The 13,656-nt window shown below is 36.7% G+C and overlaps 1 protein-coding gene across 1 annotated transcript in view; it reads right to left on the reverse strand.

The window, feature by feature from the left end:
* The window catches only part of ARHGAP15 (Rho GTPase activating protein 15), a 488,720-nt gene that overhangs the window by 200,535 nt on the left and 274,529 nt on the right, over nt 1–13,656 (reverse strand). The window contains exon 9 of the mRNA XM_032209003.1: nt 3,653–3,775. Within this exon, the coding sequence (XP_032064894.1) occupies nt 3,653–3,775 (123 nt within the window). The remainder of the gene's footprint in view (nt 1–3,652; nt 3,776–13,656) is intronic.

Genomic DNA, 13,656 nt, shown 5'->3' on the forward strand with positions numbered 1-13,656 from the left:
TTCAAAGCCAACACATAAACCATCAGACTACACAACTTGAGACAAGTGTCAACAAATGCAACCCAATTTTCTAATATTTTGTATCTTGCTATTCTACCAAATGTTGGGATTTAGAGGCAACCAGTTATGGAGGACACCTTCTAAAAGTCCACCATGCATAGTTGGTGAGATTGTGCTTGATGGGTCACTAGTTTTCAGGGTGAATATAAAATATCTGACAAATAACTATGAACATTTGGATGCCACATATTTAGATTATTAGATAACTGGGCAACCAGTTATCTGAAGCAGAAAGCTGTTCAAGTGATTACATGGACTGAGCTTTGGCAAGAGAATAATGTGACTTCACATATCAATTTTATATTGATTAATAAGATCTAAATAAATAATTAAAATGGTTTACACTTCACTTCAATATACATTCTCCCATACTAAAGGGATTACCATAGTTACCAGTTTCAGAGGGGGGTTGTTGTTTGACATATAACAAGCTTATTAAGGAGAGTTTATTATGAGCAGCAATTTACAAGATTCCTTGCAGTTTTGTGGCTTTGACATAATATGGTAAAAGAATATTCCTTTTTCTCTTTCAATCCTTGGGCACATTTCACTAGTGTAGCTAGCATTGATCTACTGGAAAACTCTCATGGACTTGAGGGAGGCTGCCCATTCTACCATGTTGTATTTCCTGACATGTTGTAGGAGAAGAGTAGGGAGAGATGGAAGATGGGGTTATCATCAGTGCACCATCAGTTTAGAGTTCTTGTGTTGGCCCTTATCTAGTGCCAATTTAGTGCTGACTATTAGTTGACTAAATTCTTGTGATTAGACTTGAATAAATCTGCCATGCAGCAACCTAAGAAATGGTCCTGATTCTTTGCACCTGATAAATTCAAGCAGAGGTCCCAACCATGTCTTTTTGAGTTCATCATCTTAAAATGACACATAAGACAATATATGTTTCCAACTTTAAAAAAAAGTTTCTTCCTTTAATTTGCATTATACCTAAAAAAAAAACTGTCCTATTGGAATTTAATTGATATCTAATTTAATCTACAATGGCAAAAAATGAGAAAAATCCTTTTTTTTTTTACTTTTTTTTGTTGCTAAAGTGAACCCAATTTAAAAATTAGAGAGTGTTCCAAGGTCATACAAAGGAATGCATAAGAACTGAGTTGTCTGCAGTTTGGTGAATGTTTGTTTGTGTGTCTGTGTGCTTTCAAGTTAATGTTGACTCCTGCCAAATGTCTGGACAAGTTTGCAGTTTTCTTGGAAACAATTTTGGAAATGGCTTCCCATAGCCCAATCATTGGCCTGAATAGCAATAGTAGTTAAGTTTAAACTATTACTATTACTGCTTTACAGCACTCTCTGAGTGGTTTACAGAGTAAACCTATTGTCCCCAATAATTTGGGTCCTCATTTTACCTATCTAGGAAGGATGGAGGGTTGAGTCAATCTTGAGCCTTTCAGGATTAAACTCCAGGCTGTGGGCAGAGTTTGCCTGCATTACTGCATTTAACCACTTTGCCACCAGGGTGCTGAAGTCACCCATTTGGCTTCTAAATGAAATCAGAGTAGCCTGGTTTCTAGATCAGTGCCTTTCACCACTGATATTAAACTGACTCTCTCCAAGTTACTGAAAAATAGAATTTAGGCAAATTTTTGTGTAGCAGGATTTCTAATTGCAAGCCAAAAAGCCCTGTCACCTTTTCATTTTACAGGATTTTAACTGGTGGAATAAGGAGACAAGAGCAATTTCCACAGTGGTACTTCATATTGCCGTATATCCACTGCTGTGGCAAACCAGCACTAATAAGGATATTTTTCATATTGTGACAGTAACTGCTAGTGACACAAAACAGTAAGGTGGATTTGGAATTTCTGTCATTTCTTACCTGTGATAACTATCAAATCGAGGTTATTTACACCAAAACTGAGTTTTTGGAATAGGTATTACTAGACCATCAATGAATAAAGCAATAGTCACTATATATAGATCTATAGCCTATAATTTGGATTTGTGATTTTTTTTTTGAAAGGTGCCTGAAAATTGGTTTTTATTCTGCTAAGAGAACTTTGTCTCTAGGTCCTTGACTGCTGTAATCAGAAGGAATAAGAAATAAATTGCACCAAGAGATTCCTTCTTTAAATATCATACATTCTGTGACTATAATGGGATGGCATCAATGTAAAATGGCCACCATTCATAATCTCTGCAGATTAGAGGAAATCAGGAAATGAATATCCACCTTCACTGTTTCTTGGATCTTTCTATTTTCTTCCCTCTGTGGAACTGCCCTCATTTGCAGTGGATGAAACCCTTCCATTAGTTCAAAATTGCTGGAACACAACCAGAACATCCAGTATACTGTGGCTGTGCACAGCTGGCACCAAAGAGCCTTTAACTACCTAATTTACATGATCAGTTGTGGTTTAAACATATACTCACTGGTGACTGGGCAAATGTTATGCACAAGGATTTATAAAATGAGATAAAATCAACCTTGCTCTCATAGTCAAAGACTTCCACATACCTGACATGTCCATAAATAAGAAACAATAAGAAATAGTTTCTACTGAGCCATCATTTCAGGCGTAAACCTATTTTTTTTCCCATTTGAGCATTCATCACATGGAAGAGAAAGTTCATATAAACTCAGGGAGCATAGAAACCATGTATGTATTTCCATGAAGCAGTATGTTATACACATATAAAGATTTTTCCTACCATTGTAAAGCCCATAAAAAGGATAAAAAGACTCTGTTTATTGGATGTCCTTTGTGTACCATTAAGCACATTAAGCTTTGGATCACGCTCAATATGTGTACATAAACCACATGTACCCTCCTATAAACTAGCTGGAAGAAATCCATTTCTGAAGATTTTTTCCTTCAATAGCTACCAGCTGCCCTGCTCAAGGAAGCTAATGTAAAAGCTTTGTTGCACACACATGTACTATTACTATATATACACATATCAACACCCATCATGTTGAGTTGGGAAGCCAAGCCAACTTGCATACTAATGTTTTTTTCTCCAACTACACTAAAATTTAACCCACAACTAGATCTGTTCAAACAATTTAGCTGGACAATATAGCTCTGAAAAAACAAGCTCATATCCTATGTCTCCTCTGTTCACACTGGGGTGAAAATACTCCTGATAAGTGGAAATTAAACTGTCTGAAACTCTGAAATTTCTTGCAAAATCATTATCACTAATATGAGTGCTGACAATTTGCATACTAAGGTCACCTCTGATATTAATGGTATTGCTTCCTGAGCACGTCCCTCACTTCAAAATCCTCTTTTTTTAATTTCTAGAGGAACTTTGAAGTCCATAGAACACACACACAATGCAGATGCAGTAAAGTCCACAATTGATAGCTTTGTGCATTTTTCTCAATTTCCACAAGGTCTGAGAATTTGTGGAATAGGGTTTTTGATGATCTTACCCTGGTTTATCTTTGACAGTATCTCCTTGTGCATTTGGGAATAGATCATTAGATGATTTCTGTAAAAAAAACTAAAATATTTCTTTGATGTTTAGCATAAACAAAACGATGTAAGGAAGATGAATAGTTTAAAAAAAGGAGAAACATCAACCGATTATTCCATCAGAAGTAAAATCATTTAAGAGAACAACCCACCTTTAATGATTCCCTTTTCTTGCAAAGTTTTCAGAGAAGGTCTTCGAGTGATAAACTTCTTTAATCTGCTCTTAACTTGGCTTGTGTCATTTGTATCAGACTTGCTATAGTTCAGCCTGAAAACTGAAGAAATACCAAATAAGCATTGTAAATTATGTCATTATTTTTTAACACAGAAAGTTTTGCTAGAAATCTGTGGAACATTGGCCTATATCTTCATTCAATACTCTCTGTGTGGTAAGATCTAATTAATATGATTATAAATAAACATTGTGAGCTGAGAATTCTATCAGCAATGGTTCATATTATTGGACAGCCACCAATATATGTGTAAATTTTGAATTCATCCTCAAAGTTCATAACTCTGGCACGCTCAGTCTTCCATTTAAAATTAAAATGTGCTGTTCATGATTTCCTAGACAACTGAAACAGTGGGCTGATAGTGTTGTAGTTTTGGGAGAGATCTGAGGTTATTTACCAAGAATGAGGGGCACATAACTAAGAATGAGACATGAATGAGGGACACATAACTAAGGCAGAATATCAGCAGCTAGCCCAAACCTGCAAAGAGGAAATCAGGAAAGCAAAGGCTCGGAATGAACAAAGAAGTGGAAAAAAAGTCAATGATAATAATAAAAAAAGTTTCTTTCAACATATAAATAACAAGAAAAAAGTCAAGGAAACAGTTGGTCCACTAAAAAGAGAAGATGGCAAGGAAGTAAAAGGCAGTAGAGAGAAAGCAGAGCTGCTTAACTCTTTCTTTGCATCAATCTTCATGCAAAAACAAACTATACCCCAACCTACCAAACACATAAATTGTAAAAGACAGACCAGAAATTAAAATTAAAATAAGCAAGAAAATGATAAGAGAACAGTTGCCTGATCTCGATGAATATAAATCATCAAGAGTTCTGAAGGAGCTGGCAAATTTTATCTCAGAGCCAATGTACCATATATTTTTTTAAAATCCTGGGGAACTACCAGAGATTTGGAAAAGAGCTGACCTAGGAAACTACAGACCAATCAGTCTAACATCAATATCTGGGAAGGCACAGGGGGAAAAAAATCACAAAACAGATTTGTGAACATCTAGAAACAAATGAAGTTATAACTAGTAGCCAGGACAGGCGTGTTAAAAACATATCATGCAAACCAATCTTATTTTATTCTTTGACAGAGTAACGGTCGAGTACAGTAGCAAAATGCTGTGGGCATAGGTTGACATGATAGCAGTGTTGCAATATCTAAGGGGCTGCCACAAAGAAGTGGGAGGGCATCCTATTCTCCAAACACCTGAAAGCAGAACAAGAAGCAATGGATGGAAACTAATCAAGGATAGAAGCAACCTAGAATTATGGAGGAATTTTCTGACAGATGAAAAATCAATCAATGGAACGTCTTGCCTCCAGAATTTGTGGGTACTCCAAAATTAGAGATTTTTAAGAAGAGAATGGACAGTCAATTGTCTGAAATGGTATGGGGTTTCCTGCTTGAGCAGGAGGTTAGATTAGAAAACCTCCAATCTCTCTGCCAACTCTATTATTCTATTATTCTGGAGATATTCTTTCTTCGTGTACATATTAATAAACATTTAAACTGATAATATTTAGTTCTTTGACAAAAAGAGTAAACATAAGAAAGGAACATTATGAAGCTACCATATCCAAGATGCTTAAGAGAAATCATAGCCTTAAACTAGCAAAAAAGGAAAGTAAAAACTCTTTTCTACACTAGATAATTATAATAAAAAGAGAAAAGGGCATATCTAAATAATCCAAATTTTATGAATCCAAAAAGCATAATCTTATTCAGAGTCTTCTAAAGTTTTCCATCAACTTTTGTTAACCACTCTTGATTGCAATCTGTAAAAACTCTGTTTCCGTTATGCTTTGGGTAGTGATGATGCTAGTAAAAATAACACAAGATGTAATAAATTTAGAAACAAAACTTGCAATGTATTATACATCTTTTTAAAAAAGAAAAGAAAGTGTATTTTTTTGAGAGAAGAAACATGGAACAGGATATTCAAATATGCCCATTCTTATAAATGAGGCAAATTCAAGAAGCCTATTTAGAAACATGAAAAATGAAAGGTACCCTGCTTATGTTATAACTTTGAAAGGAAGAACCAAAATAGCACACACACATACACACACACATACACACACACGAAAGTTTTTTTTCACTTTGCTAGGGGTTTTATCTCTAGGGATAAAAATGTGCCACATTTTTTTCGTTTAAATAAATACAGTATAGCCAATTAAGGGAAACAACATTTAACTACATGCCTATGATAATCACAGCATATTTTGCTTCTGATTTCACTGCTGATTTGAACAGAGGGGTAGTCCATTTTCCCACAGCATTGGACTGACCCCACGCATATTTCTGCATGTTAGTAATCACAAAGGACATATAAAAGGACACTTTTTACTGGAACACTCACAGCATGGGACAATAATCCATTACATAGGAAAAAATAAATAAAAGCCCCATTTTTAATGATAGCATTCTTAGGATGATATATCATACAGAGGTTAGTGTCCTGTGAATGGCTGGCTCTTTTGTTCATGAATTCTATTTTAAAACCTCTGGGTTCAAATGGGAACAACTCTTGGCAGTAATATGCAAAAATTCCAAGGAACTCAACTGTACGGCATAAAGTGAGACACATCAACATTTCTTGTCCTGGCTACAAACTTGATGGGATATGGGTATTATGTAGAATTATTTCTTCAGTGTTTAATGGCTATGTTCCCTCTGTACTTACTTATCCATTTGCACATATTCAGATCTAAATGAAGCACATTAAGATGAATTTCAAAACATTTAACTTTGGTTGGGCAGAGCCTACCTCATAATTTTCCTGAACAGTCAGTTGTACTGTTTCACATCTACTTATCAGTTCAGGTTTAACAAGATTCCATATAATAGGATAACTACACTATAAAGATTCACCAAGTATTTCAGTATGGAGTTTCTCCATCTACATCAGGGGTGTCAAACTCGGGTCGTCATAGTGTCATCACGTGACGTATCACATCTTTCCCTCCCTTTGCTAAACCAGGCATGAGCGTGGCCAGTGGGTGAAACATCTGGCCCACAGGCCGTGAGTTTAACAGCTCTGATCTATATCCTCCCCACTCATGGGTGTGACATGAAGATCATCTGTACCTTAAATTGAATATTAGGTTTGCATCAGTGGTGAGTTCTTATTGGTTCGGCCTGGTTTGGCTAAACCGGTAGTGGTTTGGCGGCCTGGGTCGCTGGAACTGGCAGCAACCCAGGCCTGCCACGCCCCCGAACCAGTTCTCCGGGCAGCGCCAAAGGCATCAACATCTTCTTTTTCGCTTCTGTGCATGCACAAAACATTTTATTGCATTGTGCATGCATGCACGGCATGCAGCAAGTGCACATGGGCGGCCAAAGCACTTGGGGTGCACACACAAGCGAACCGACAGTTGTGCCCGCTGGAACCCACCCCTCGTTTGCATCTAATGCCAAGTTCCATAAATATCTAATTCTCCTGAGTGAGGGAGGAAGATTATTAATTTGGATAGACCTTAGACTTTTTAAAAAGAAGAAATATCCTATTCATATTGGGGTGGGAAGTACTGAAATTATGATTCTATCTGTTTTACTGAATATGCCACACAGATAGTCCTCAGCTTACAACCATTCATTTAGTGACCATTTGAAGTTATAACCACACTGAAAAAAAGTGACTTATGGCCGTTGCAGCATCCCTGTGGTCACAGGATTAACATTTGGAAGCTTGGCAACTGCTGTGTGTTTATAGTGGTTGCAATATCCTGCAATGTTGAAAAAAATACCTTTTGCAACCTTCTGACAAGCAAAGTCAACAGAAGCCAGATTTACTTAACATCTGTGTTAGTAACTTATCAACTGCACCGATTCACTTAACAACTGTGTGGCAAGTAACATTCACTTAACAATGGTCTTATTTAGCAATGGAAATTTTGGGCTCACTTGTGGTCATAAGTCAAGGATTCCCCATAGTATAATTTCACTTATGGCCTGTTTCACATTTTATACAAATGTATAACTAGTTTTGAATTCAACCCTGAAACATCAAATTCTGACCTCAAAATAGCAGTTCTTTCTGACATAGGAACCATTCTGATCTTACTGGTCGTTATTTTTTTGGCCTCAAAACAGGTTATTCTAACAAAGATCAAAATAATCCATTTTGAAATCAGCTTCTAGTAAGAACAGCCCATATTTACATTAGAACACTAACAGTAGTATCAGAATATTGATACTACAGAATATTGGAGCATTTTTGAAAACATTAGAAGAGGATGCTAATGGGGTTAGAGTATTATGATGCATGATATGGATTTCATGCTACACATTCCAGCATTCAACAAATTCTAGCAAAATTCTGTATGGCAATCTGCAGAGATATAAATGCAAAAGTGGGCTTTTAAATATATCTTACAAAATTAGTGAATTTGGCCCTGGACAATTCTAAGAAAGCTTATTATGATGTATATATTCAATTTTTGAACAGCATTACCACCACCTCAGAAAAGCCCTGAAATTAACTTTTTTCTAAATGCTTTTATAGAACTTATAGTGCAACAAAGCACAGCTAATGTTTCTACCACAACTGGCCCACAAAGATATATTCATTTTTTCTAAGGCAGGAGTATCAAACTCAAGGTTCTTGGGCCAGTTCCGGCCCATGGGGTGCTTAGATCTGGCCTGCATGGCTGCCCTGAAAACAGTGAAGGACTGGCATGCAGTGCCTCTGTCAGAGAAAATGGAGCACAGGGAGGCCATGTGCGGCCTGCCCAGGCTCCATTTTCAGCCGTGAGGGGCCTCCTGCAGCCCTCTGCCAGCAAAAACAGGGCCAGTGACATTGAGCTAGCCACATCCATCCTGGCCACGCCCCTCAGTCCCCCGAGATCAAACACAACCCTGATGCGGCCCTCAATGAAACCAAGTTTGACACCCTGTTTTAAGAATCTTATTAAACTAGTTACCCAGCAAGGCAGGTAGAGAATGGGACAGAGAGCCACAGTTCACCTCAAAATGTTTTGCACACCTCTATATGTGTTTCTCTGTGACTTAAATCACAGCAATGTGTTACAGAGTAATATTGCACAAGTTGTCTTGGCTGATATTCCATAACATAAAACTTTTTAAAAAGCAAGCTTGATAGGATGAAGCAAATGAACAATTTAATCTTGTTAATGAACTGTGATATTAGCATGAAATCCAAAACTACTGGAGAACTCTTGAGTGTTTCAAGACAGCTTTCATTTGGAATGGGTTTGGATGGGTGATTATAACGAGTGAATAATGTAAATATCTGCATAAAAATGTACTGACCGATTAAAGGTACAATAATATTTCGCTTAACTTTGACAAGTCTGTATGAAGAGAATTGGTATTGGATCCAAATCAGAGGTGGTATTCAGCAGGTTCTGATCAGTTCTGGAGAACCGGTAGTGGAAATTTTGAATAGTTCGGAGAACTGTTAAATATCACCTCTGACTGGCCCCGCTCCCATCTATTCTCTGCCTCCTGAGTCCCAGCTGATTGGGAAGCTGATGGGGATTTTGCAGTAATCTTCCTCTGCCACACCCACCAAACCACTCCCACAGAACCAGTAGTAAAAAGTTTTGAATCCCACCACTGATCCAAATATAAAATACAGATGATGCTGGTCTGTCACTTTTTAAAAGATTTTGTGGTAGAATTCAGGCTGGAGTAATGTTCAGAGGCACAGTACAGTATTTCAATAGTAGAGAAAGTATGACATTGTAGCATTTTTATATGTTTATTTCCCAAAGAACTCTCATTTCACAATTTGCAAAAGATTTATCCTACATCCAAGGGTTTACCATCTCTGATTAATTCCAACCTAACCTAGTGTTATCTCAATGTTCTGGACATGTGTTGGGGGAGCCCTGGTTTTGAAGAACCATCCATTAATGACTTTCTGAACTGTGACAATGGATATTGACAGAGCTTGTCAGACTAAAGCATTATTGATTGTTTCACATCATGTGTATAGCAGAACCAATTTCTTTAAAGTGCCACTTTTCTAACTGAAATTCATTACAGCAGCAAACTATCCCTTGATTAGGGCACCCAGAATAGCATGTGCTACATGCTCCACCAAATATTTGCATCTCTATTATAAGAAATATAGATGTTGCATTTAATTATATACATCACTTATCTAAAAGCACTTTCGTATCCCCAGTAAGAGCTTAATTTAAAATACTTTTCTGCAACCTGATGTCCACCAGATGTGTTAGATTGTAACACTGGTGATTCTTGGCCATAAATGTGGCCATTTGCTTTGTTAATTAGAAATGATTAAAGTTGTGATTGATAACTTTTTTGCAGGAAAAACAAAGATGCTCTTAAAGTTCATCTTGCGGTAGTATTCCTAGGGTACCATAGATATTATATACCAATTGATCAAAGAAAATTTGTCTTGTTTTGCAATTGCAATGAATCATGTAGATAACTTTTTTAAAATACTAACTTTGTCCACACAATTCTGAATTTCTTATTATGTTGTCATTAGTTTGCAAACAGAGGAACTCTGAAGCCATACAGTAGGAGGTACCCTAACATACTGATTTTGGACTTGTCCAACTTTTAAGAAAGTCCAAAATGCAGTGGTGAAATTCTGTGGGTGTGGCTTGGTAGGCGCGGCAGAGGAAGGATACTGCAAAATTTCCATTCCCTCCCCGCTCTCGGACCAGTCAGAGATGGTATTTGCTGGTTCACTGAACTACTCAAAATTTCTGCAGCCAGTTCTCCAGAATCTGTCAGAACCTGCTGAATTTCACCTCTGCCAAAATGTATATGTCCATTGGGAGATAAGCTTTTCCTATGACCTGCAAAAGTTGTTTAATAAACAAATCATAATGAGGAAATAAGATGGACAAAACATGCATACAAAAAGTAAATGGACATTTCTTCAAAGTCTTCTGCTGAATTTGCGAACTTTGAGACTAAAGGAAAATTGAACTCAAGTGAGAAATTTTGCAGAAATAAAAATAGCAGAAAAATAAGAAAAATTCCTTATATCTTTCTACTGTATCCACATGTATATGTGTATATTGAAGCTACATTGGCTACTAATTTCCTTCCAAATCCAGTGCTGGTTGTCATGTTTGAAGCCCTGGATGGCCTGGGTCAGGTTATTCGAAGGACTGTCTTTTCCCAGTTGTATCTACCCAACATACCAAAGCAACCTACCAAAGTTATGGGTTCCCTCTCTTAAGGAGGTCTGTCTGGTGGGACTAAGAAGTAGGGCTTTCTCTGTAGTGATTCTCTCCCTGTGGAACATTATTCCCACATTAATCAGATTGGCCTTCATTTTGACACTATTTCAAAAGGCCCTGAAGATATGGTTGGCCAATGGGCCAGGGACCCCAAAGTAATAGGGAGCCCAGCAAATAGTTGTTTTGATTGTTGTTGCCAGAAGTTTATTGGAGTTTGAATTGGAATTTTATTTTTGTGAGCTGCTCAGAGTCATCAAAAATGAGTTGGGTGGCTATATAAATTTTCTTAATAAACACACAAACACACATGCACACATGCACACATACACATTAATTCACATATCTCTCACCCACACTCTACTTCTTGGGACCTTTATGACAGGGATTGTTGGAATGCCAACTGGATTCCTCTGATGTTAATGGCAGAAAAAAACAATTAACCAGAAATCATTTTATTGGCTGTCACTTGTCTCTTGACTTCTCCTTGACTTTCCACTTACTGTAAATAGAATTCTACCCACTGGATCTGCATGCATGTAACCTAAGAACTTGTATCATTTCCTCACCAAGAGCCTTCTCTGAACTGGAAAAGATGCCAAATTGTAGTTGTTCCTGCAAATCAGTGCTGACATATAATCACCGTTTATCTTAATTAGCTCTGAAATATGTGAGAAGAGTGACAGGGTGACACTTATCATAGGAAAAATATACCAGCAGCAAGGAAAACAGGAAAGCAAGGAGACAAAAATGTGTATGATTTGCTGAGAGAAACAGTGAAAACTAAGACCTAATCCTCTCACATCTATATTATGAAGGAAGAAAAAATTGCAATGAAGTTGAGCTTAAACTATTCGAAACATACTGAAATCACAGTTTTTTTAAAAAATAAAAGATGTTTTATAACCAAACTGTAGAATTGCTTATGGCAGACTTAGTATGATTGTGGAAGAAAGAAAAGCAAAAACAGTATACTTGGATCCATATAATTTTGTACCAATATGATAGTCAAGAAGAAAAATATATATCATAAAAAGATTGTTTTTTAAAAAGGAAAATTTTGTACTTGTCTGAAAAGAAATTAGGATCAGTGATTGCTGTTTACTGAAAAGAAGTAAACAGTAATTTACAACAAAGTTATTATTCCATAGGTGTATCTATTTTGTCTTTCTGTGAAATGGGTAGTTTTTAAGTACTTTGGGGGGGTGTTTCAGTAGAAAAGGGATTGGTGATAGATAACTAGTGGTGAACAAGATTGTACAATTTACTGAAGGGGGAATTTTCCACAGCAAAGCATTCCCGGTGGAATAGACTTCCATACAGGTACACTTATGCTCCAAAGAGTGGAAAACAGCCACATCAAATCTGACACCTATTTGTTAGTGAGACTAAGTAGCAATCATAGGACCTTAAGGCTCTGATAATAAAAGTCAGGATGAATTATAAGAAATGGGACTAATATTAAATATAAAAAAGGCCAAACTCATGACCATAGGTACAACAACCAGACTTAGAACTGACAATGGAGATATCAAAGTGATGGAAAGCTTCTCTCTTTTAGAATCAACTATCAACAGTAAAGGAACAAGCAGTCAAAAAATACTACACTGCAGCCTGGAACCTGGTAGAGCATATATTTCCAAAGACTTGGGAAAGTTAATCAAATACCATGATGTGTTTATAACTACAATATTCTGTGTTCTACACAAGCAAAAATTGGACTTTGAAAAAAATGATTACAAAAACTATTGACCCTTTTGAACTTTGCTATTGGAGAAGGCTCCCGAGAACACCTTGTATGGTGCACACTCAAGAAAACAAACACAATGGATCATCAAACAAATAACATAGGGTTTATAGTCAGGGCACAAATGACGAGGTTCAAACTGTCCTACTCTGGACATGTATTATGTGAAGACCTAACTCTCTGAAGAAGACTCTACTGCTATGAAAGGTGGAAAGAAAAAGGAGAAGACACAACCAGGAGCAAGTTAGATGGACTCAGTTACAGTAGGGATGAATGCACCATAGGAAGACCTAAACAATGAAGTTAGGGGCAGATCATCCCAAAGAAAATATACATATCTATGTATATTTTCTGCTCACTAAGAATTGACGACTATATCATGGCACATAATCAATTAATCATATATAAGAAATCTCAAAAGTGATCTTCATTTTACTTTAGTGCTTCTTAAGTACTAGAGATGGGGGTGGGGGTGGGAAGACCTTACTATAGATCTGATACAAATAAATACTCAAAAGTCCAAATTTAGCATCTTCCATACTTAAAGGTTAAATAGTTAACAGGATGTATTTTTCTTAAAACGCTTGGAAAAGATTTGTGTCTCTCACTTGGTATTTTCATGTTCCTGCCTCTTACCACTTTGAACATTAGCAGTTATTCACACGTCTGCTTCCCATCTCTTTAATAACATATGAAATCACTCCCAAATTAAGAGGCTATGCAACTACCTGCTATACTCTCAGAGCTACAATTCCTTGCTTTAATTGTTCTTCACCATCATGTATCTCTCTTTAGGTAGCTTAATTAACTAACATAAATACATGTCAGTTGCCAAGGGTCTGCATTTTGATCACATGACCATCAGGATGCTGCAACAGTCATAAGTGTGAAAAATGGTCATTTGTAACTTCAAATGGTCATTAAATGAATGGTTGTAAATAAAAGACTACCTGTACTGCATGAAACAGGCTGTGAATTAGACAATA

This window comes from Thamnophis elegans, chromosome 1, assembly GCF_009769535.1.
Source record: "Thamnophis elegans isolate rThaEle1 chromosome 1, rThaEle1.pri, whole genome shotgun sequence".
In the NCBI taxonomy this organism is placed as follows: domain Eukaryota; kingdom Metazoa; phylum Chordata; class Lepidosauria; order Squamata; family Colubridae; genus Thamnophis; species Thamnophis elegans.